General features: G+C 45.2%; 2 protein-coding genes across 3 annotated transcripts in view; both read left to right on the top strand.

Moving 5' to 3' along the window:
- Positions 1-632: 632 nt before the first annotated feature.
- rab11fip5a (RAB11 family interacting protein 5a (class I)) lies at positions 633-17915 on the top strand (the record flags this gene model as incomplete). Its single annotated transcript, XM_080541864.1, has 9 exons — positions 633-1003; positions 9772-9890; positions 10231-10611; positions 11205-11802; positions 13739-14354; positions 14979-15188; positions 15399-16408; positions 17146-17311; positions 17667-17915. 9 exons carry the CDS (start codon positions 633-635, stop codon positions 17913-17915), a joined length of 3720 nt encoding a protein of 1239 aa, XP_080397990.1.
- Positions 17916-20889: 2974 nt separating this feature from the next.
- Positions 20890-21962, top strand: part of sfxn5a (sideroflexin 5a) — a 20370-nt gene continuing 19297 nt past the window's right edge. For both annotated transcript variants that reach the window (XM_080550431.1, XM_080550432.1), the window contains exon 1: positions 20890-21001. In XM_080550431.1, coding sequence (XP_080406557.1) covers positions 20945-21001 — 57 coding nt within the window. In that variant the 5' untranslated portion in view covers positions 20890-20944. The remainder of the gene's footprint in view (positions 21002-21962) is intronic.

Below are 21962 nucleotides of genomic sequence, written 5' to 3'. Positions count from 1 at the left end.
TTTCCGAACGGTCATCCCGTTAGGCGGCATCTGCAATGTTATGTCATTTCCAGGGGCAGTGAGTCTGAGGGAGGAGAAGTCTTGTCACAGCATATTTTCTCAGCTTTCTCAGTGATGTGGCGAGACACCACTACACTACAGTGTCATCTGAACTATTTCGAAACAGTTGTCGTGTGTTCTATGAAAGACCGTGCACGGGAACGGTTCATAGGAGAACACCTCTCGCAGCAGCACACGCACGGTAGTGGTGGTAGCAGCGTTTCACTTCCTCGTCCTGCAGCGAGGAGAAAGGCGTGACGTCGCGATCGCTTTTGGTTCTCAACACTTCTGCAGAGGGGCGCCCTGCTTTGCCCGAGAGGAGGAGAGAGTCACGCACCGTCAATAACATCCCAGGATACACCGTAGCAGGCTGCGAAATACACGGGACAACGCCGGACAAGAGCACTAAAGACTAAAGAAACGGTATCGACAACTTCAGGTAGCCTAGAGGAAAACCCACAATGCGGAGCTGTCGGCCCAGGGGGTAGGGCAGGGTGACTGGCTGCACGTCTCTGACGCTGATCTGGAGGCACGGCGGCGCGGGTACCATTTCCACGTTTCGCCCCTTCTCTCTATCGTTGTGTAATTCGGACATGTCCTCGTTAAATCTAGACGATGATCATCAGATATGGGTTCCTTCACACGTCCAGGTGACAGTTCTGCGGGGCAGGGGCTTGCGATCGAAGGGCAAACACGGCACCAGCGACGTCTACACCATCATCCAGCTGGGGAAGGAGAAGTACTCGACGTGTGTGGCGGAGAAGACCACCTCCCCCGAATGGAAGGAGGAATGCTCCTTCGAGCTGTCGCCCGGGGTGCTGGAGGATGGAGGATACCCCCCGGGGAGCAACGAGCTGGTCCTCACCGTGATGCACAGGGCGCTCATCGGACTGGACGGGTTCCTCGGACAAGCGGTGATCCCACTGGATAAGGTGTTTCAGGACAAAATATGTATGAAAAACGAGTAGGTTTATTCTTTTGGTTCAGCAATTTAATAGCCCCCCGCCACCACGTTTGTTTGATCGCTTCATTGCTCCAAACAAGAGAACACTCACTACTGACTGACTGACTGACTGACTGACTGACTGACTGACTGACTGACCATGACCTGCATGGTGTTGTCATAGCGTCAGCATCGTTCTTTTTGTGTCAAAAGGAGATATTTGAGGTCGGCTCATTCTACAGATCATATGCCAACTTACCACCCAATGTCTATTGTTGTTTATTATAGTGTTACACTGTTTCCTTCGAGGTGGAAACAACAGCAGCCTCACAGCATCAGCACAGCAGGGCCTCTGCAGACCCGCCTTCTACACGTAGACATAGACAGACACTAGTTTGTCAGTCAGAAGGTACAGAGCAGGGTTATAAATATGAGAGGAACCCATCCTACCGAAATATGGCCCTCCCTGCCTCAGGTCTTTCTTGCTGTGAGCCATTCTAGAGGCATTGTATGTTATTCTTCTGCATTGTTTTCCCCTATGCATTTATGGTAGGATGAGAAATAACAGGGATTACAGATTAGGGACTGTCCCAATTCACAGGATTATCTAGCAGTTTCATGGGCTAAAAGCTCTGTGGCTATCTAGCTGTAGCATGTTGTTATAAAAAGCCCATCTTGTCATGGATCATACCAGAAGTGCAGTAGTTGGTGTTGCACTCCTGCAGCTGAGTATTCTCCCTGCAATACATGTATGTGTTACGGTACATGTGGGAAAACTAGGGTTAGGGTTAGGTGCTACGTTGACTTGGTACATGCTGGCATGTCTAACCCTAACCCTAACCTTAACCGTAGCACCCTAGCACCTAACCCTAACCCTAGTTTTCCCACATGTACCGTAACATATGCATTGTTCCACTCCAATCGTTGTGTAGGCCCCAACACATGTTCCCTCCAGACTATAGTATATTGGCCATTCATTGAGTGAGCTATTCATTATGAAATCCTGCTATGTTTTAAGAGATCAACTTTTTTGTTGTTGACCAACCTTTACAATGCATTGTCTTCAGACAGAAGTGTCCTTACCTACTCCCCCTCTATATAAACACATGATAGCAGTGTGAAAGATATCTCTCCTGGCCATGTCATAGCATGGTAACTTGAAGGTTAGAGCCAGTGTGTTGTTGTCAGCAGTTTGGTTCCCAGGAACACTAGTGTCTATATGTGGTATTCAGTGCATTTGGGATACTTTGAGCAACATAAAGATGTTGATGATGATTGTATTCTATTGACCACATTCTGGGACAAAATTAATGTCAAGGCAATCCGCATTTTCTATGATTTAAACGGTGATGATAATAATGACAACAATTATAGTGGTAAACTTAGCCCTTCCTGCAGTATGTTAGAGGTCTATAGTGTTCTCATGTTACGGTCCAAGAGGGGAGATTTCCCATTGATTTATGTCCTGTATTGCAGAGGATTATGACAAAGGCATGCCTGGACCAATGCCCAACCAAAAGCTTGTCACTTTCCCATTTCTGGTATTTATAAAGCCTCTCACATGAGATGGAGAGGTTCCATCCACATACAGTCGGTATAGTGGCCCTTATATTTGGGATCCAGGAAAAGTGCCAGTGTTTTTATGTTCTTAATTCTTTTCAACCTGTGAATTATTTTGCTCTCCAACACTGTTCCAGTGCTCACTCATGTTGTGCTTCTTCAACCCCAATGATATCATATCAACCCCTTTTACATTAACAATAATTGGACATTTAAACATATCGAAGACATTTCACCTTTCAATTTCAGTCACTTTAGTTAAGTGAGGTGTTAGTTTGTTCTAGTATGTTCTGTTTTAGTGCATCCGCCTCCCTCTCATTCTCTATCTCTGTGCTTGCATACAAACACAGGGCATGTTTGGTGAAAGGTGGGCGTTGGACTCCTATTATCATTTCCGCAGGGGCGGCTGTGGCGCAGGAGGTAGAGCCGCCGTCTAATGATCACAAGGTTGGCAGATCGTGGTTTGAGCCCCGGCTAGCCACATGTCGAAGTGTCCTTGGGCAAGACACTGAACCCCAAATTGCTCCCAGTGATCGGGCCAGCGCTTTGCATGGCAGCTTGCCGCCATTGGTGTGTGAATGTGTGTGTGAATGGGTGAATGAGAGGCCGTGGTAAAGTGCTTTGGAGCAGCAAAAAAAGGCTCTGTATAAGTGCAGTCCATTTACCATTTCTTAGGGGGAAACTACAGAATGGTGCAAGCAAGGCAACTCCGGGTAGCTGTACGACGTGCCTGCTCTACGATGCAGTCATGTTTATTTATCTCCTCTCATTATCAATTCCTCTCTTTTAGTCTCTGAAGTCTCTCTCAATCAGTCTTGTATTGCTGCTTCATGCTCGTGTTACGGAGGGAGGCCTGAGAACTAGTCTGATGTGCTGATCGAGGCAGAAAAGGAAGTGTGTGTTGTAGCTCCAGAAGAATCCTCTGATGCAAGCAGAAAAGGCCTGACAGGCCCACTGCTCATGGAGAATAGTCCTCTGTGCTGCTTCACAGGTGCAGAACAGTTGTGGACTCATTTACCACTGGTACAGGGTTGTGGCACGAGGTGAAGCCGAATATACACAGTTGTATTCATTTATTTACAATCATTAATTGTTTCAGAATTCATATATCCTTCCGCCACAGAATATAGTCCCATAAACAAGATCAACCATTGCATTGTAGGTCAGCACAGGTGTTCTTAATCAGATTGATTGGGAAGCGCATTGAAACTGGAAATGCGGTCTGAACTGTGGATTGTTGGGGTATTTACCACTGTTGCTAGCCAATCAGAATCCAGTATCCAAACATGCTGTTGTAGAATGGCTGTTTTGGAATATTATTCACCCTTCTTTATAGGTGTTACAAGTGCTGCTTCTTGGTAATGTTAGCTTCAAGGAACCTGTTTTTGAGAATAGTCCTCTGTGCTGCTTCACAGGTGCAGAACAGTGTGCTCTGTGAAGGTCTGAGAGATACAAGAAATGTTTTTTATTTTATTTTTATTTTTAATATATATATGTTACGGTACATGTGGGAAATCGGTACATGTGGGAAAACTAGGGTTAGGGTTAGGTGCTACGGTTAGGATTAGGATTAGGGTTAGACATGCCAGCATGTACCAAGTCGACGTAGCACCTAACCTTAACCCTAGTTTTCCCACATGTACCGTATTCCCACATGTACCGTAACATATACATTTATGAAAAAACCCTAACCCTATTTTTATGGCTTTTCTGCTTTATTGGGATGGAGACAGTAGAGATTGACATGAAGGTTAAGTGAGAGAGAGGAGGAATGAAATGCAGGATAGGTCGATGGCCAGGAATCGAACCAGGGACCCTGCGATTATGTGGCATGCGCCTAAATGAGTGCCCCCCCCCCAAGAAATGTCTCATGTTTGAGAAATGCACACATTTGTGTAAGCAGTGTGGGTATGGAAGGCAGAAAAGATACACGTTTATAGTTAATGTATGAGTATAGTCACAGTATTTCTCTCACTACCCATTGCCGCTTACAAAATATGGTTTATTCGGATCTCCTAGATAATTTCAGACTTGGCAGTAAGCTGCCATATTAAGTTGATTTGAGGCTACGCCAACAACAACAAAAGAAAAACAAGAAAAGTTGAGAAATAGTTTCCATAAAACATCGATGGTTTGGCAAAGTGCTGATCATTTTTACACAATCACAACCATTTAACAGTGATTAGCCACTGGAATCAGGAATGCAATCGAGGTCAACAACAACACCTCCATACTGCCGTCTGCATAGAAGGCCCAGGCCTCCAAATACCATTTGTATTAAGGGAATTGATGTTATCTGACAATCTATTCCAATATGACTCCTACTACTACTACAAGGTTGCTGTGGTTTTTAGATGTACTGCTACATTATGTAACGGGTGGTCAAGGAAGCCAGTGGAGAGGGAGGGACGCTATCACATCCAGATGTGGAATGTGTTTCCCCCCATGTCTGGTTTAGGGGTTTTTCACAGCTCCTCCTGCTGATGAGACAGTTTGGGGAAATGAGTGAGGCCTTCACACCCACACAACCTCCGAGCATTCCCACATTCCCATTCCTGAAACCACAGTACAGTATGTCTCTGGCTTGGCCTGTGATTCCAGTATGAAGGAATGCTGAGGAGGAGGCAGGAGTTAGCACATGCTGGCCTTAGTTAGGTTGAGGAAGCAATTGACCATGAGAGGAAGGGGGTTGTGGACTCATTTACCACTGGTACAGGGTTGTGGACTCGTTTACCACTGGTACAGGGTTGTGGCACGAGGCGAAGCCGAATATACACAGTTGTAACATTACATTCATTTATTTATTTAATCATTAATCGTTTCAGAATACATATATCCTTCCGCCACAGAATATAGTCCCATAAACAAGATCAACCATTGCATTGTAGGTCAGCACAGGTGTTCTTAATCAGATTGATTGGGAGGCGCATTGAAACTGGAAATGCGGTCTGAACTGTGGGTTGTTGGGGTATTTACCACTGTTGCTAGCCAATCAGAATCCAGTATCCAAACATGCTGTTGTAGAATGGCTGTTTTTGGAATATTATTCACCCTACTTTATAGGTGTTCACAAGTGCTGCTTCTTGGTAATGTTAGCTTCAAGGAACTTGTTTTTGGCTTTTCTCTTGTTGTGTGAGATCAGAGGGGGGATGAGGAGGAGATTGTATTGGATAGGGATGGGGTGGAGTGTTTTGCTTTCCTGTTTTGGGGGAGATGGAGCAGATAGAGATGTGCTCAGTGCCTCTGGAATAGGGAGTGTTTACAAAAGCTCTGCATAGACTCCCAGAATCCTATGGGGCCAACAACACAATATACCTGCCCGCCGGTCCAACAGGCTTGTGCTGTCTCATTCGTCATGGGTGGGTGTGTGTTCCAAATTCTCTCGTAACTTCATGAGAATCATTTGCAATTCTTTATTTAGATGTCGTCAGCTTTGCTTGCTCGGATTTTTCATGTCACATGGTTCAGTGCAGCTGCGAGGCCACTAATAGACTTTGTGCAACGTTTGTGCATAGTTCTGAAAAACAAAGATGGCAACTATTTCATATGAATAGAATTCAGAATAGCCAGAGGCTATTATGACCTCATAAGTCAGAGGTCACTTGCTTTAATGTACCCCTCTCACAGGTCAGATGAACCCAATATAGTTTGACTGTATGATAAAGCTCTTAGCCACTGTGTTCATAAGGTAGTGTACTTCTGCTTAAAAATGTCACCAAATCTAAATGTATTTATAAGTGAACATTGTAGCAGTGGTTTACTCTATTCACAGCAAACCACCAAATAACAAAAGGGACAGTCATCGTTGATGTTTAGACCAATATACAGGAAACTGTCCTAGTTTAGCGCGCAATTCTTCCTGTCGAAATACAGACTTCTAATGAAGGTTGATGCCACTATCTACTCTGCTCTAACAATGAACTGGGTCTCAGGAAAATGTCACCTCTCTGGTCCCATCTAATCTTCTGGAATGTGAACTCCACCTTGCCCTCAGGGTTTGGCCTTGGAGTGGTGGTTGCATTGTTGGAACACAAGTGTGAAACTTGAGTTCACACCTAACAGTTTTATTATGTATGTGTGTTCTACTACCCATGTGCAGAAACTACTGTGAAATGAAGTCATTGTCTTTCAGATGTTTGAGAAAGGATGGATCTGTTGACCAAGCGTGCTTGACTCCCCCACCACCAGTCATGTTTTGAGATCCCTAGTACTATGCCACAGCTCTGTGTGAGCTCTAAATGTTGAGGTGTAGGCTATGACCCTAGAGTATATCCATGCTGGCTTTCATCAGTGTGACAGGGCATCTGGATTATATCCACATTGTTCATGACCAAAGTATGACAACTCTTTTTCCTCTTGGCTCTGCCCTCTATTTGTTTGCATTTCTCTGAGATTTGTCATAGATATCGAATCTTCTTCCCTAATCGTCTTCACTGGAATTCCTCTAAAGGCCCGGTGAATGTGTGTTCTGGGTTGAACTGTAGGAGAGATAGAGATATAGACATGTGGTTACTTGTACACCATGGCTTGTTTGGCTCCATATGTTTGCGTGATCATAGAGCAGTGACGATGTAGAACTGGGAGGATAGGATGTCTTCAGTTAAGTTGTCTTACTGGTTTCTCACATCTCAGACTGGCTCACGGCTTATTGTGACCTATGAGAACCGCCTACATGCCTACAATGGATTTGTATTCATCTCCTCTTGTTTGTGTACCTATGCTTTTGTCTTATATTGTGTCTATGTTTTGACTTAGCATGGACGTAGCATATTTTTAGCAGCTTTGAACTGGTGTTGGCATGAAAACTGCTCTCCAAATGCCAGACAACTTGTTTTTAATTGGAATGACTTCCATGTTTTCTAGATGACTACTGATGACAATGTCAGTGGTATGGTCCCTTTACTTTATCAAATGCATGTTAAAAAACTGCTTTTCAACACAGTCCTTGGGTGACAGTGAGGACTAGAACTCAAAGCAGTGAGTACGAAAAATTTAAGATGAGGAGACAGCAAAGAAATAGGGCAGCAAGCGTATAAATGGACTGCACTTATATAGCGCCTTTATTCAAAGCGCTTTACAACAGCCTCTCATTCACCCATTCACACACATTCACACACCAATGGCGGCAAGCTACCATCCAAGGCGCTCACTGGCCCGCTCACTGGGAGCAATTTGGGGTTCAGTGTCTTGCCCAAGGACACTTCGACATGTGGCCAGCCGGGGCTCGAACCGCCGATCTGCCAACCTTGTGATCATTACAAGACGGCAGCTCTACCTCATGCGCCACAGCCGCCCTGGCGTATCCAGGTTTACTCATGATTCGGCTTGTTTTAGTTTTAGTTTATGGTTTCCCCGTTTATTTTAATTCTGTGAAACAACAACTTTGTCGGTCCCTAGCGTACCCGTGGCTAGATATAGGCTACTTGTATGTTCTTTCTCTCCATCTGAGTCCACAGACACCAACTGACCGTCTGGCTTCACTGCCCGTCTCCATGTCTAGTCATATAATACGGAGGGTTAGACATCAGGGTGAATGTCCTGTTGAGTTAGATAAAGATGTCGGACAGAGAAAGCTAAGCGAAAATGACATCTGGCTCACGTAATAATTTTTAAGTTATAATTTAATATCAGAGGTGCAAACTTGTCACCTTTCTGCTAAATTAGCCGTTTTTAGTTCAAAATAGGTCATCCACGCAAATCATGTAGTCGATCTGTATGTCTCATCCAAGTCATATGATGACTATTCTTCTAACTAATCTTCCTGTCTGCTAAACTCCGCTGCTGTTGAAATAACTTTTAGCTTCATGCAGCTAGGTACAATTCTAGACAGTGTGGAGGACACAGTCACAGTAAGCAACCTGTTTTCAATATAATTATGCGGGTGTTAAGGTTAGGCCGCTGAGACCACCATCAGTGCTAGCGCTATTCATCTACCACCGCTAGTGCTAGCGCTATCCACCCCCCCCCCCCCCATCAACAAAAATGTTATCCGCTCATTGATAATTGTCTTAGTGAGTTTTGGGCCATCACCAGTTTGCACCCCTGATTATCAGGAAAATGGGTGAGTTCAGACTGGTTATGGTGCCCCACTCTTAACTGCGGTTTGCTACTAGGCTACAACCTTTCTTCCACATTGTGTTAGTTTTCCGTTAGCAGGGTGATGTGTCAGATAAATATTCTGGCCTGGGGATTTCTCCTCCGCCTACCAGTCATACCAGACCAGATGATACTTTCCCATGAGTCATTGCTTTATCTTACTGATTTGACTACAGTATCTCCTGCTGTGTTTGACGCTTGTGTTGTGTTTGAAGCTTTCTGCTTACAGTTAAAGGCTGTTGCTGTTTCTTGTTATTACAAAGCCCAACTGTATTTCCGGACAGTAATTGTTAGACTGCAGAACTTAATTGTTTTTCCTCATGGTTGTTTTGCCAGCTCTGATGACAAAAACAAGAGGCCACAAGGTATGATGGGAAGTGTGACCAGCCTTCCAGAGCCAAGGGAACGGGGATATCTGTTTAGTAGGACACAGACTGATCCCCCTTCACTGTACTGGATGTGAGGACAGATTAACCTCATTCATATAAACAATGGCTTCATTCACAATCTCCCATGACCCCACTTATGTCTCCTGGTTTTTAAGCTGAGGGACCCAGTAATGAATCACTCCATTTTGGGTTTTAGGTGGAATTTATCTGTCTCTATATTGTATACGTCTTTGTTTTGAGAATAGTGTTCTCTTAGATTCTTCCTAATATGCCTTTTATTGAAAGACAGTGCTAAAAACAAAAAAGTTGCCATCTGAACCTAATTGAAGTCTAATTAATGCATGTTTTCCATCCAATCCATTTTGTCGAACAACTTGAAGTAATTCGGTTGTTAAGTCGTGACGTGCTTCCGGGTCCAACGTTGGTTGAGGCGCTCTCTTCGAAATGCCTCAGTAATAATAATAATTCATTATATTTATATAATGCTTTTCCGAGGCTCAAAGACCCTGACAATATGGGGAAAACGGGAAAGTGCTGCGTCCCTTGTTGTATGAATAGATCCGAGTCTAAAAAACGATTGAACTGTCATTCTACCGCTTTAGTACACTGGTACTCTGGTGCGGGGAATTTCTGGTTTGGACCCGGAAATTGCAAAACGTCACGTTTGACGTCAGACTTAACAACCGAATATACTGGTGTGAGTTATTCTGATTGATGTCCGTGTGTCTGTCTGTGTTGTTGCAGGTGGTACCAGCTGAACTCTAAGACGGGGAAAAAGGAGAAGGAGCGGGGAGACATCCAAGTGACAGTCCAGTTCACACGCAACAACCTGACCGCCAGCATGTACGACCTTTCTGTTAAAGGCAAGCACCGCATATTTTCTTTATTTTTTTTCTTTCTAATACATTTCTTATGTGTCTATCTTTTGGGATGGCCCTATAAACATATCCTTAGGCACTTAGCATATATCGTTGCATTCATATCTATATGTTTTCGAAGATATTTGCTTTCAATGTTCTCTTGATTTATTTTGTATATATATATATATATTGTTACTACTATCTTAACTTGCTCTTAACCAGTAAAGGGGTGGGGGGGTTTGGGGGATGAATTGTACATTTAAATTGTATCTTGATGTACTTCTGTATAAAAAGGAAAATCTTCAATAAACAAATTGTTAAAAAAAATAAAAAAAACACACAGGCAAGCACCGCTCCACCTTCGGCAAGCTGAAGGACCGTATGAAGGGGAAGAAGCGCAGCAACGAGGAGGACACGTCGTCGGCCATCGTGCCCGGAGTTTCCCGTCAGCGTACCCGTCTCCCTAGCGACGGTGGCGGGGAGGAAGAGTACGAGGATGACGAAGGAGGAGAAGGGCGACGGAGTAAGATGAGGAACTTCTTCCTGCGGGGGAAGCTGCGCAAGTCGTCGGACACGCGTTCGAGCACGTCGTTAGGGTCGGAGAGCAGCGAGTCCTCATCGCGAGGCGGCAGCCTTAGCCCCACTGCAGGCATCAGTGTGGTGGTCTCCGACCTCTCCAACTCCCCCAGCAACAGCAGCAACTTCACCGCAGACAACAGCCCTGGTGAGGATAATAATAATAATAATAATACATTTTATTCATGGGCGCCTTTCAAGGCTCTCAAGGACACCTTACAAGACAGTTTAAAACCACATATCAAAACATCACAGCAAAATGAGATAAAAAACAGCAAAATCTGATCAACAAAATACAGGAGATCAAACCAAGTAAGCCATTGTGAAAAGGTGTGTTAAGACTGGATTTGAAAGTGGTGAGTGTCAATATTGCGAAGGTTAGGTGGCAGAGAGTTCCAGAGTGTTAGGTGGCAGAGAGTTCCAGAGTGTTAGGTGGCAGAGAGTTCCAGAGTGTTAGGTGGCAGAGAGTTCCAGAATGTTAGGTGGCAGAGAGTTCCAGAACGGGGAGCAGAACGGCTGAAGGCTCTAGATCCCATAGTAGTCAGGCGGGCAGAAGGGATGACAAGTTGACCACTAATGCCAACCTTTACTCCCCCACAACCTCTAAACACAGAGGTCTAGCCATTAGCGGACCACCTCTGTGACGTGTTGTGAAACCAACACCTGCTATAATTTTCTGCTCTCATTCTCAAACCTTTTTCTTCTGTCACTCTTCTGTCTCTGTTTGTTTTTTCCCCACAGAGCACACTTCTGAAACATCATCACCCAAGTTGGCATCTCACAAGCGTGGATTCAGCGACGAGGGGACTGGGGAAATCACCATCGCCGTGCCTCAGCCCACCCTATGCCTCAACGGAACCCAGCTGTACAGCGCTCAGTTCCTGGCACCCGGCTCGGGGGGGAAACCCGAAGGTTCACTGGGGCAGCTGCAGAAGTCCTTGCCTCTCTCCACGTCCCTGCAGAACATCCGGCCCCAGGGCGAGATGGCGCTCCCCAAAGGACCCGCCGGGGACGGGCGACGCTGGTCCTTCGACAAGGCAGGGAAAGAGGAGAAAGCAGCCATAGCAGCGGTCCTGGAGCAGATCGGTTCTGCGATGGGCAACGTGGAGGAGGAGCAGCAGCCCGCCCAGCAGCAGGCAGCAGCTGCACCCGCCGTGGTGTCTGCAACGGAGTCAACGGACAGCCAGGGGAAAAAGCAGAGGAGGAACTTTTTCTCTCACGGGTCTGCAGGAAAAGGACAGAGTCCGTCCAAGGATGTGTCTGAACAGGCCTCCTCTCAACCTGCTGAAGAGAAACACAAAGGATGGTTTGGATCAAAGGACTCCCACAGCAAGCCCAGGTGAGATGGTGCGACCATAACAACACAGCAAACCGTCTGACTCAGAATGTAGGGTGTAGGGCCCTCACTTTGGTTGTTGTCAACGCAGGGAATATAATGAATCGTTATGTCTTGTTACAAATATGAGCGTTGGGACATAGACTTGATGTGGATGTTGTGAAGGGTAGGTCCATGTACATTTCACAAGAGGATGTGTTGTATGCAGTAACGTCTCTGGACAGTTGTGCATCAAAAGAAGCCTGCTTGCGCCCGCTTCTGCTTTAGCCAACTCCCCTATTCCTTGTGTTTTGGCCAGCACAGAAAATTGGCACAGGTGATACTGGTACGGTACACACACCACTCTGACAACACAACACAAGCCTATTGCTCAGAGAGAGATTGTGTCTGCTTACGTTTGACCTTTATTGTTTAGATTTTTGCTGCATCATAAGTTTCATGCATGAGTGTCTAATTGCATATGACCCATATAGGCCTATATATATTTGTAGGGGAAATAATGGCAGCAAAGAATTTGCGTTTGATGTAAAAGCGTGTAGGCCTGTACCAGCATGATCGTGGGGAGATGGATCCAAGCTCTGTACTCCATCTGTAACACTTCCTCCCTCAGCTCCAGCTCTCAGGCTCTAGTTACAGCAGGTATCTGCAATGCAGATAGGGGTGGGGTGTTTCTCCCATGGAATTAACTCTGTAAAGCCGAAAAACCAACACTTGACTCTTTTATATATATGTTAATTATGTTTTAGTGTAGTGTTTCTACTAGTGTTTCACAGATGTGGTAGTGGAAGATTGAGACATCTTTGGTAGGTCGATATGTGTTGATCATGGTGGTTTTTCTGCTTGATCTCCTCTGGGTAATTGCTGTGTGTGCGTGTGTTTGTGTGTTTATGAGAGGGAGAAAGCGAGCAAGAGGGAGACATGGTTGTGAAAAAAGGAAATGAAAGCAATCGCACCTTCAGTTAGTGTTACCACTTCTATGATCACTCTAACACACCCTGGTGACTCTCATTTATTTGGATGTTATCACCCCCCTCATGCTGTTAAGACGCCTCACCACAGAAAGCACCTCTTTCTTTGCCTTTCGGCCCTCTATGTAGAAAACTTATAGAAATAACTAAGAAAAAAACTAAAAAGACATGTAGGTTCGGTTGTCTCCAACAAAGCTGCCACAAGGGACTAGTTTTTAAGGCCATTGTTTCTGATACTCGTGACGTTAGAATTATAATGTTCTATCTCCATTTTTGTCAAAATTGAGTTTTTTGTACATAATCTGATCCATTAAAATGTTGACATTTTTGAGTTAGTAATTCATAAAATACAAAGGTTCCATCTCACAAAACATAATGGAATGTAAAAACTTTGACGCTCAATATCTCTGAACTGCCCAAAACATGAGATAGAACCTTATAATTCTAAGCTCACGACAAGGGACTAGTTTTTAAGGCCGTTGTTTCTGATACTCCCATCCAGAACTGACTGTTTGTTGTATCCTGAATCCATGCCCACGCGGTCGGTCTACAACGACATGTTTTCATTGCCCAAGATTCCCTTTTGACTCTTAGTACTTTGGGACTATTGCCAATTTAGCACTTTTAGTGCTGCATCACTATGTTCAGTTGCATCATTTATCTAGCTGAACAAGAAATCATTTGTATTACCAGAAATGAAGTTGCCACAGAATTAAATTTGATAGCTAAAGACATTACTGGTTGGTTCTCACTGTTGTGAGAAGCATTGGAGGCAAACTCCATATTTTGGAGATAGGCCTAAGTAGGTTCACTTTTGATCATTTATAGGTGAGACTTCCATATCTCTTATAAAGAAATACTGTTTTTGTATGTCCAAGGGGGTCAAACGTCCACCATGTTTTTAGGTTTTATGGGTTAGCCTTGTGAACAAACAGCACTAATCAAGGGGACTGTGTGCCTTCCTTTCACAGCCTGGTGGTGTCACCTAAACTAGAGCCCTGCTCAGACTCTCACCTCACCACCCATGTCCGTGGTCTCTTCCCCTGGGGTCCCCCTGCTCTACCTGTAGACCCTGACTCACTGGGCACCCTGCTGCACCACACTAACCCCTTCAGTCCTTCTCAGACTACCCCTCCTCCCATGTCCCCCTCCAACCCTTTCCTCTCTCTCCTCCAGTGTAACCCTTTCTTTGAGGAGCTATCAGCTGACCAAGCTCTAAAACCTGCACTGCCTCCTCTTCCTCTGCCCTGTCTTTCCAGTCGTGGCCCTTGGCCCTCAGTAACACCCCCTCCCTGGTCCAGCAACCCTAACCCCGTCCCGTCCCAAGACTGCTCAGCCTCAGAGGACGACAGCATTAACGTGGATATAAAGGAAGATACAATGGTCAAGGTTCGGCATCGATCCCTCCCACCAACCCCTGCAGGGGAGAAGAAGCCTATAGCTAAGAGTTCATCCAACCCTTTTATACCTGGCCCTGGTCTTGAGAAGGATGCTGAGAAGGATGCTGAGTGGGACGACTCCTTTGAAGCGTTCTTAGCTGACAGGTTGAAATCTCCAGAGGAATCACCCACAGGCTACATACCACAGGCAACACTGGTGCACCATAGAACTAACTATCCTCTGGAAGACTCCAAAGACGTCGAAATAACATCCTTGACTGTGAACAGTAACAAAGACATGAATGTGAATAATGCGCTACAAACCACTTCCTTAGATGTCATTTTAAAAGCTTGCACAGAGGATAGCCTAACCCTAAATAAGTCTACTGTTTTAATTGAACGCACCAGTAATGTGAATCTCTCTCACACAGAAACAGGCACTTTTGCACAGTGCATTGACACTATCCCAGCACACCAGTGCTTGGACGCTAAAGTTGAAAGGTCAACTGCCACTGATGATGCTGTTGCTAACCCACTAGAGCTGGTTTCTGGTTCTGAGACCAAACCAGTTAACCTCAACACCACTAACACTACTGAGCTGACCACTAACGCACATGAAGCTACATGTCACATATGCAATAATTCACACAGTTCTTCAACTCAGTGTCCAAGTCTGAAAGACCAGTATATGGACGACTTGGCAAGCCCTGGTTCTGCAGCTGTGAACAATTCATTTGAGAGGAAGGATGCCCACTCCAGTATTCCAGGCTCCCTTGAAGGCTCATCCAAGAATTTTTCTTTCTCTGGAGTAATTTTGGATTTCACCGCACAGGGACTTCCTGGCGTGGCCCAGAATGATGAAGGGGAAGAAACCAAGAGCTCTGAGGTGTCTCAGGAACCATCGTCAACAGTACAAGAGATGACTCTACCACAGCTGAAAATGTCTACCATGAAGGAGATGACACCTGATGATGACCCACTTAATAAGTCGATAAGTGTGTTCCCTGATTTCCTGGTTCACTTAGTCTCTACACCCATTCAGGTATCTTCCCATTCAGATCTCAACAAGTTGTGTCAAGAGGATAATAGAGAGGGACTCTCTTATAGTAAGCATGACACGAAAGAGTCTTTTGGCACTTCTTTTGTTGAGATACACAATTCAATCTTAACAGTTCCTGATAATGTTGAGACAAACATTCCAGCCGTTTCAGATGATGAAAATTCTTTAATAATGACCACCTCCCCTGGTGAGGTGGCACATGGCAGCACATCTGGAAATCAGGACATTAGCCAGCCTCCTCCCAAACCAGCAAGACTTTTTAGTGAATTCCTCCTCACTTACGGCCATATCAGAACCAACTCCGGCCTAGGCTTTGAGGACCCCCTATTGCACACTAAGGCATCTGATCAAAGCACTAGCATTGTCAACAGCATGTATGTGAGTGCCGACTCACAGCAGTACCAGACCTGCAGGTCCCATCATTCCTCTAAATGTTCCAGCGTCTCAGAGGAAAGTCCTCCTAAGCCCTGGGCTGAGACATTGCCCTCTGCCAACTCAACACCCTGTGAAGATGATGAGCCGTCTGCTGAGACAGGGGCATTTGAATCTGCTCCTGGCGCCACGAGTACAGCCATTTTGGACCAAGTGGAGCTCTCTGATGGAGACAGGGCATCTAACGATGGTAATGTTCAGTCTGAAGTATTAGATCTATTCCATTTGGGAGGGAGCGGGTTTGTGGATCAGGAGAGGACCGTACCCCTTGAATCTAGCATCTTGATGGGAGACTACCCTACAGAACCCAGATCTTCTGAATCACTCTACAATGCACTTACAGACTCTCTTATAAGCTCACAGTTCAGAGATCAAGTCAACGACGGAGTCGGAACGGACCAGGATGACCTAGGCTCATTCCCACAGTCGGCTTCGCATCAACGGTCTCTCTCAGAGGGCACGATGAGGAGTACCTTCGAGGACCTGACCCCATCCTTTGGGAGCGACCCAGGCGTAAGCCTAGAGTCTTCCTCTTTGCAGCATGACTCCTTGCTCCCTCCTTTGGTATCCTTCACTGCCGATCTAACTGTTGATAGAAGCTCCTCCTTAGCTCTTTCCTCCTGCCCTAACCCTCCCCATGCAACAGCGAGGTCATCGTCAAGCACCGTCCTCCTGGCCACTGCCCCTTTCGCCACTGCAAAGCCAATGATTGGTGAATCACATGCTGTTTTGCCGCAGGAGACACAGCAGGCAGCCAATCGGCAGTACAGGTGAGGTCATACATGTTCAAGAGTGAAGGACCGCCGAAATGGATGTGTGTGAGAGTTTAGCAGGCAGTTTAGCTTGATCTCATCAATGTCTCTCTTCCCAAGGGTCAAATAAAAACCATATCAATCCAGAATATTCATTCATCCGAGACCTTATTAATATTATTATTATTATGCTTTTCCACCAAATGTAGTTTGATGAACAGGCCCTCAAGTAAAGGATTGACACACTTAAGAGTGTTCTATTCTGTCTCCTCTCTGCCTCTCCTGCTGCTTCGTGCTTCCCCTGCTTCTGTGCTGCTTCTCTAGGGCTTCTCCTGCTGTGTGGTTTGACCATTTCTTTTATTTCTCCATGGACACAGACACACACACACACACACACACACACCCACACACCCCACCACTGCAGCTGTCCTGCCTCTATGACAAGAGGGGAAACAGAGACTCAGCCCAATTAGCAGTTAATAATTTCCCCCTGTTCCTCTCACACACACACACACACACACCCTTCACACACTCCCTCTCCATGGTGGATGTTACATGGTTGTACTGTATGCGATTGCTTTTAGTCTTATTTGATTACATTTTTCTAGGTATTTCACAGAGGGATTTTTGTCAAGATTCCACTTTGATCTCACGGGGGTCTCTGATCTCTATTGTGAGGTCATCTATTGTGAGGTAATCTATGTGATGACTCGGTATAGCTAGCAGTAACACCTCCTCTCACCTTCCTGTTGCAGTCCCCACCCGGTGAAGCCCCTGACCTCAGCTGCCGTCCCGTCAGAGGTGAGGCGGCCTGACAGCCGCTCGGTGCTGGTCAGCGGCCTGGAGAAGCTCAAGTCCACCATCCACCCTGGAAGGAGCAGCAGCCAGCCCACTGAGCAGCAGGAGCCTGAAAGGGAAAAGGTGTGTGTGTGTGTGTGTAAACCCTGTCACCTGATCTCCATCGACCACTCTAGTCAATAGTTTTAGACCCACTTAACCTCCTCTCCTCTTCTCACTCTCTCTCTCTCTCTCTCTCTCTACTTCTTCTGTTATTTCACTGTATACCCTCTTCAATCTCTCTCTGTCTGTCCCTCTCTGTCTGTCTCTCTCTGTCTGTCTGTCTGTCTGTCTCTCTCTCTGTCTTTCTGTCTCTCCCCCTCTTCCTCTCTCCCTCCCTCTCTTGCTCTCTCTCTCTCTCTCTCTCTCTCTCTCTCTCTCTCTCTCTCTCTCTCTCTCTCTCTCTCTCTCTCTCTCTCTCTCTCTCTCTCTGCTGCAGTCGGGGGCAGGGTCCTACTACCACCTGACCCACAGTGAGCTGGTGAACCTACTGCTGCAGCGGGAGGCCGAGCTGAAGAGCCAGAGGGCGGTGTCCGACCGCCAGGGGGCCCTGCTAGAGAAGCGGGAGTTGGAGCTGAGGAAGATGAAACCTCAGGTTAGGGATCTGGAGGACTACATTGACACGCTCCTGGTGCGCATCATGGAACAGACGCCGACCCTTCTGCAAGTGCGCACCAAGCTCAAGTGACATAGGGTCCAAAAAGAATGTGGGTTGCAGCAGAACGTGCCTCTCTTTTCTTCTAAGCCCCCCCCCCACAACAGCTGTCTAGTCTCTTCACTGCTATGCTGTCCCTTTTTGATATAGAGAAATACAGCACTGGGGAACATCGACGGTGATGTTTTTGAGTTGGCATGCTTTACTGTATTGAAACACAACGTCCTCGTGGAAGGGTTTGGTTCGTGCGGTCGTGGATCTTAGGTAAGTGGGGGTCGGAGGGTCCTCAGGTTGTTTCAGGTCAAACCAGTTGGTGTTGAGCTGAAACGATAGTGGCTCAAGCGGGTTGAAAAACCCCAAATTCATCAGATTTGGGGATATTGATTGTAGAAATATGGCTTCCTCCTCCTCATCACCTAGTCACTTCACCATTGAAACACTTTCCCCCCCACCAACATCGACAAGTGCACAGTTCTCAAGCTACTAACCAAATGAGAGGTATGAATTATCACTCATGTGTGTCACATGCAAAGGAATGGGAAGTTTTCATAGGTTTCAAAAAGTGTTCGAAAGTGTTCTTAGCAAACAAATTAATAGTTTAAATCTTTGATGCACGAAGACTGCTCAATGCTGTTTTGCGTCTTATTTCCTTTTCTTCTTTCATGGGCATGTCTTAAAAATAACACACAGTGCTCAGCCGCATAAGCTAACTGATTCTGGAGTGATTGAATGTGCGCACGTGCACGCACGTGCACACGCATACACACACACACACACACACACACACACACACACACCGAGACTGTTTTGATATCAGGCTATGTACTATACAGTCTCACATTACCAGGGTGTGAGGGGTCAGCCATTATAGCTTATCTGAACTCATGCTTCTTCCTTCCTCTGTGCATTATTGACACGATTTATGGCAAGAAACTACTAGAAACATGCTGGTACTCCCCCCCCCCCCCCCGCCCTCTGTTCTCTCTCCTCTCCCTCTCTCTCTCTCTGTCTGTCTGTCTCTCTCTCTCTTTCTCTCTCTCTCTCTCTCTCTCTCTCTCTCTCTTTCTCTCTCTCTCCCTCCCTCTCTCTCTCTCTCTCTCTCTCTCCCTCTCTCTCTCCCCCCCCCCCCCTCTGTTCCTTTGCTTCAGCTATGCTAACAGTGCTTTCAGGTGTGTTACAAAAGGGATATATACCATATTTACAGCATATGCCATATGGAAATGACCAGATGCTGCCTTATGGTTTTGTTAATGTTCATAATGTTCATAGGTTTCAGTTTATCACTTAATTTCACTTGTAGGGGACTGTCTGTAGGGGACACATTTCGGAAAGCAAAACTGTTTTCCCTTGAAAGTTATTTGTCACAAGGAAATGCTTTGTTGTTGTGATATTATTTAGATCATGGCACAAAATTCCACTGTTATGTAAGCATCCCAATAAATGAGAAGAAGATTCCTGTGAAACGCCAAAAAGCCAAGTCTTGAGATGTAGGGAGGAGCAGATTTGATTCACCGTAAAGTATTCAGATATGAAACCACGGTTACAGCGTTTTATGGATGTTCTTGCACTACCATTACCATCAGAACATAGTATACATTTATGTAAATGTCGGTAGAGGCCTACTTTTCACTTCCTACTGCACTTTCTAACTCCTCTGTATCCAAGCACTTGGCCCATCATGGCACCACAGATGTTAAGCCCATAAAGATTTCCAAGCTTTAGAGCATAATGAATAGTAAAAAGCCTTGTCATTTCTATGTTGCTGTTTGATTGCAATATGACGTGCGTAGACTGTAGTAGAGACTTAAATGTGACTCTGCACTTATCAAGGCAAGCGCTGACGTTTTCTCCATGTCTTCCATTTGTTTCAGTTAAAACTGATTGTATTTTGTTCTTGACTGTGTGGCTGGTGGAATGTGCATAAATTAGTCAAAGATTGGAAAGTTTACAATTCGTAATGCGATTCTGTTTCACAAATTTTTATATATTTAATAAAAAAGTTTTTGTGTTTCTTGCTCACTGTATGTTTGGCTATCAATCTGTGTGTGTGTGTGTGTGTGTGTGTGTGTGTGTGTGTGTGTGTGTGTGTGTGTGTGTGTGTGTGTGTGTGTGTGTGTGTGTGTGTGTGTGTGTGTGTGTGTGTGTGTGTGTGTGTGTGTGTGTGTGTGTGTGTGTGTGTGTGTGTGTGTGTGTGTGTGTGTGTGTGTGTGTGTGTGTGTGTGTGTGCGCGCGCACGCACAACACAGGTTCTTCAGATTATTTCCATGTATGAATGGATCATTCATATTTGTGGTCTTCCATTTCTATTTCACGTCTGTGTGCTAGTGTTCAACAACAAAACTGTTTTAATAACCAATATGTCATTATCGTGTGTGTACATATAACACTCTCTAAGTCTCTCTCTCTCTCTCTCTCTCTCTCTCTCTCTCTCTCTCTCTCTCTCTCTCTCTCTCTCTCTCTCTCTCTCTCATATACACACACGGTCATTGATGTGGCCATGTCACTATGGAATAGCCTGCTAATGTATTCATTCAGAACTGGGCATTTACTTGTACTGCCCTTTATTATACGGTCTTTCACCTTTTATTTTAGCCTATTATTTCCAATAAGCTTTTCTTTGGTGTGAACCACTAGAGGGCTATGTTATTCTCCATAAATCCATAAACTATCCAACAATCAGATTTCATTGTCCAGTTTCTAGGTGGCTCGAGAGGGATTCTGTTGACTGTGCAGATCGATCAAATACACATTTAAGTGTTGCTTGACACATTTTTGACAGACATTTGACAAGCGCGTCAATTTTTTTACTCGGATTTGGGCGAATGAAATATATGCAAATGCTTTGTGGGAAATGTAGTCACTCTTTTATTTCCGCTGTATCGCAGTTTGATTCTAAACAGCCGCGAGAAGAACTACATTACCTCTAACACACAGCTCATCGACTTTTTTTTACCATACTTTTGTTCAGACCAATGTGAACTGTAGTACCAAAGTTCATGTTATGAACCAGCAACGACGCCATACGTGTGCTCAAGTTTGCTCATGTTAGAATTAACATTACAATGTCACAATCCGCAGAGTATCCGACATTCGAACATGGCAAATCTCGTTTTGATCAGGTAATTCAGTTTTACTCGGATGTTCGCTCACGTTTTAAATGGTGTCCGTGAAGTATGCACATATCATATTACTTAATTCTTTTTTACTTTCATTTTGGTTCAGGTACCACTAGTGTGAGCTGCCTAGAGAAAATGTGTGAGTGAGTGAGTTAGAGACAGATTTAAGAGGGTGTAGCCTACAGTGAAATAACAGAAGTAGAGAGAGAGAGAGAGGATATGAGGTTAAGAACAGTTACAGGGACCTCTGTTGGTCAAAGAAGAAAGAATAATTTGCACCCAGTGCTGTGATCCATGACAGGTGTGTTCAGTGACAGGTGAGGTTTTGGTAGTTGCAAGATTCACATGTTCCTGTAATTAGTGATGGATAGGCTCCAGGAATGCCTGATGTGATGCTGTGGCCATAAGACTTAGAAATCCATCCGTATGCTCATGGTGAAATAAATAAAAACATCACATCCTTACACATCCTTTTATAATTAATTGCTTTTGATGCAAGATGCTGATTCAACCCTCTCATAGATGAAGGTGGAAACCGTTATTAAAAGTTATTAATGAGGAGGTTTCCATCTGGCACAGATGCCACAACGAATGCCACACTTTCCTCAGCAGCAGCTGGCTTGAACGTGTGGAAGAGCTGCAGGATGGAAAGTTGGATGCCATTTCTGATTCCTTTAAATTAATAATAATACTTTATTTATATATGGGATAATTAGTCCTGTATTTCTAGAGCGTTCTATAGGGTTAGGGTTAGCCTGTTACACTATGCCGACGGTTGATTCAGTGAATAACTATGGATTCTCTCTCTCTCTCTCTCTCCCTCTCTCTCTCCCTCCCTCTCCCTCTCCCTCTCTCTCTCTCTCTCTCTCTCTCTCTCTCTCTCTCTCTCTCTCCCTCTCTCTCTCTCCCTCTCTCTCTCTCTCCTCCCTCTCTTTCTCTCTCCCTCTCTTTCTCTCTCTCTCTC

Source organism: Nansenia antarctica (genome assembly GCF_963989245.1).
Source record: "Nansenia antarctica genome assembly, chromosome: 1".
Classification (NCBI taxonomy): Eukaryota; Metazoa; Chordata; class Actinopteri; order Argentiniformes; family Microstomatidae; genus Nansenia; species Nansenia antarctica.
The sequence above is the reverse complement of the archived record's forward strand: the minus strand, read 5'-3'. Positions and strand labels throughout refer to the sequence as shown.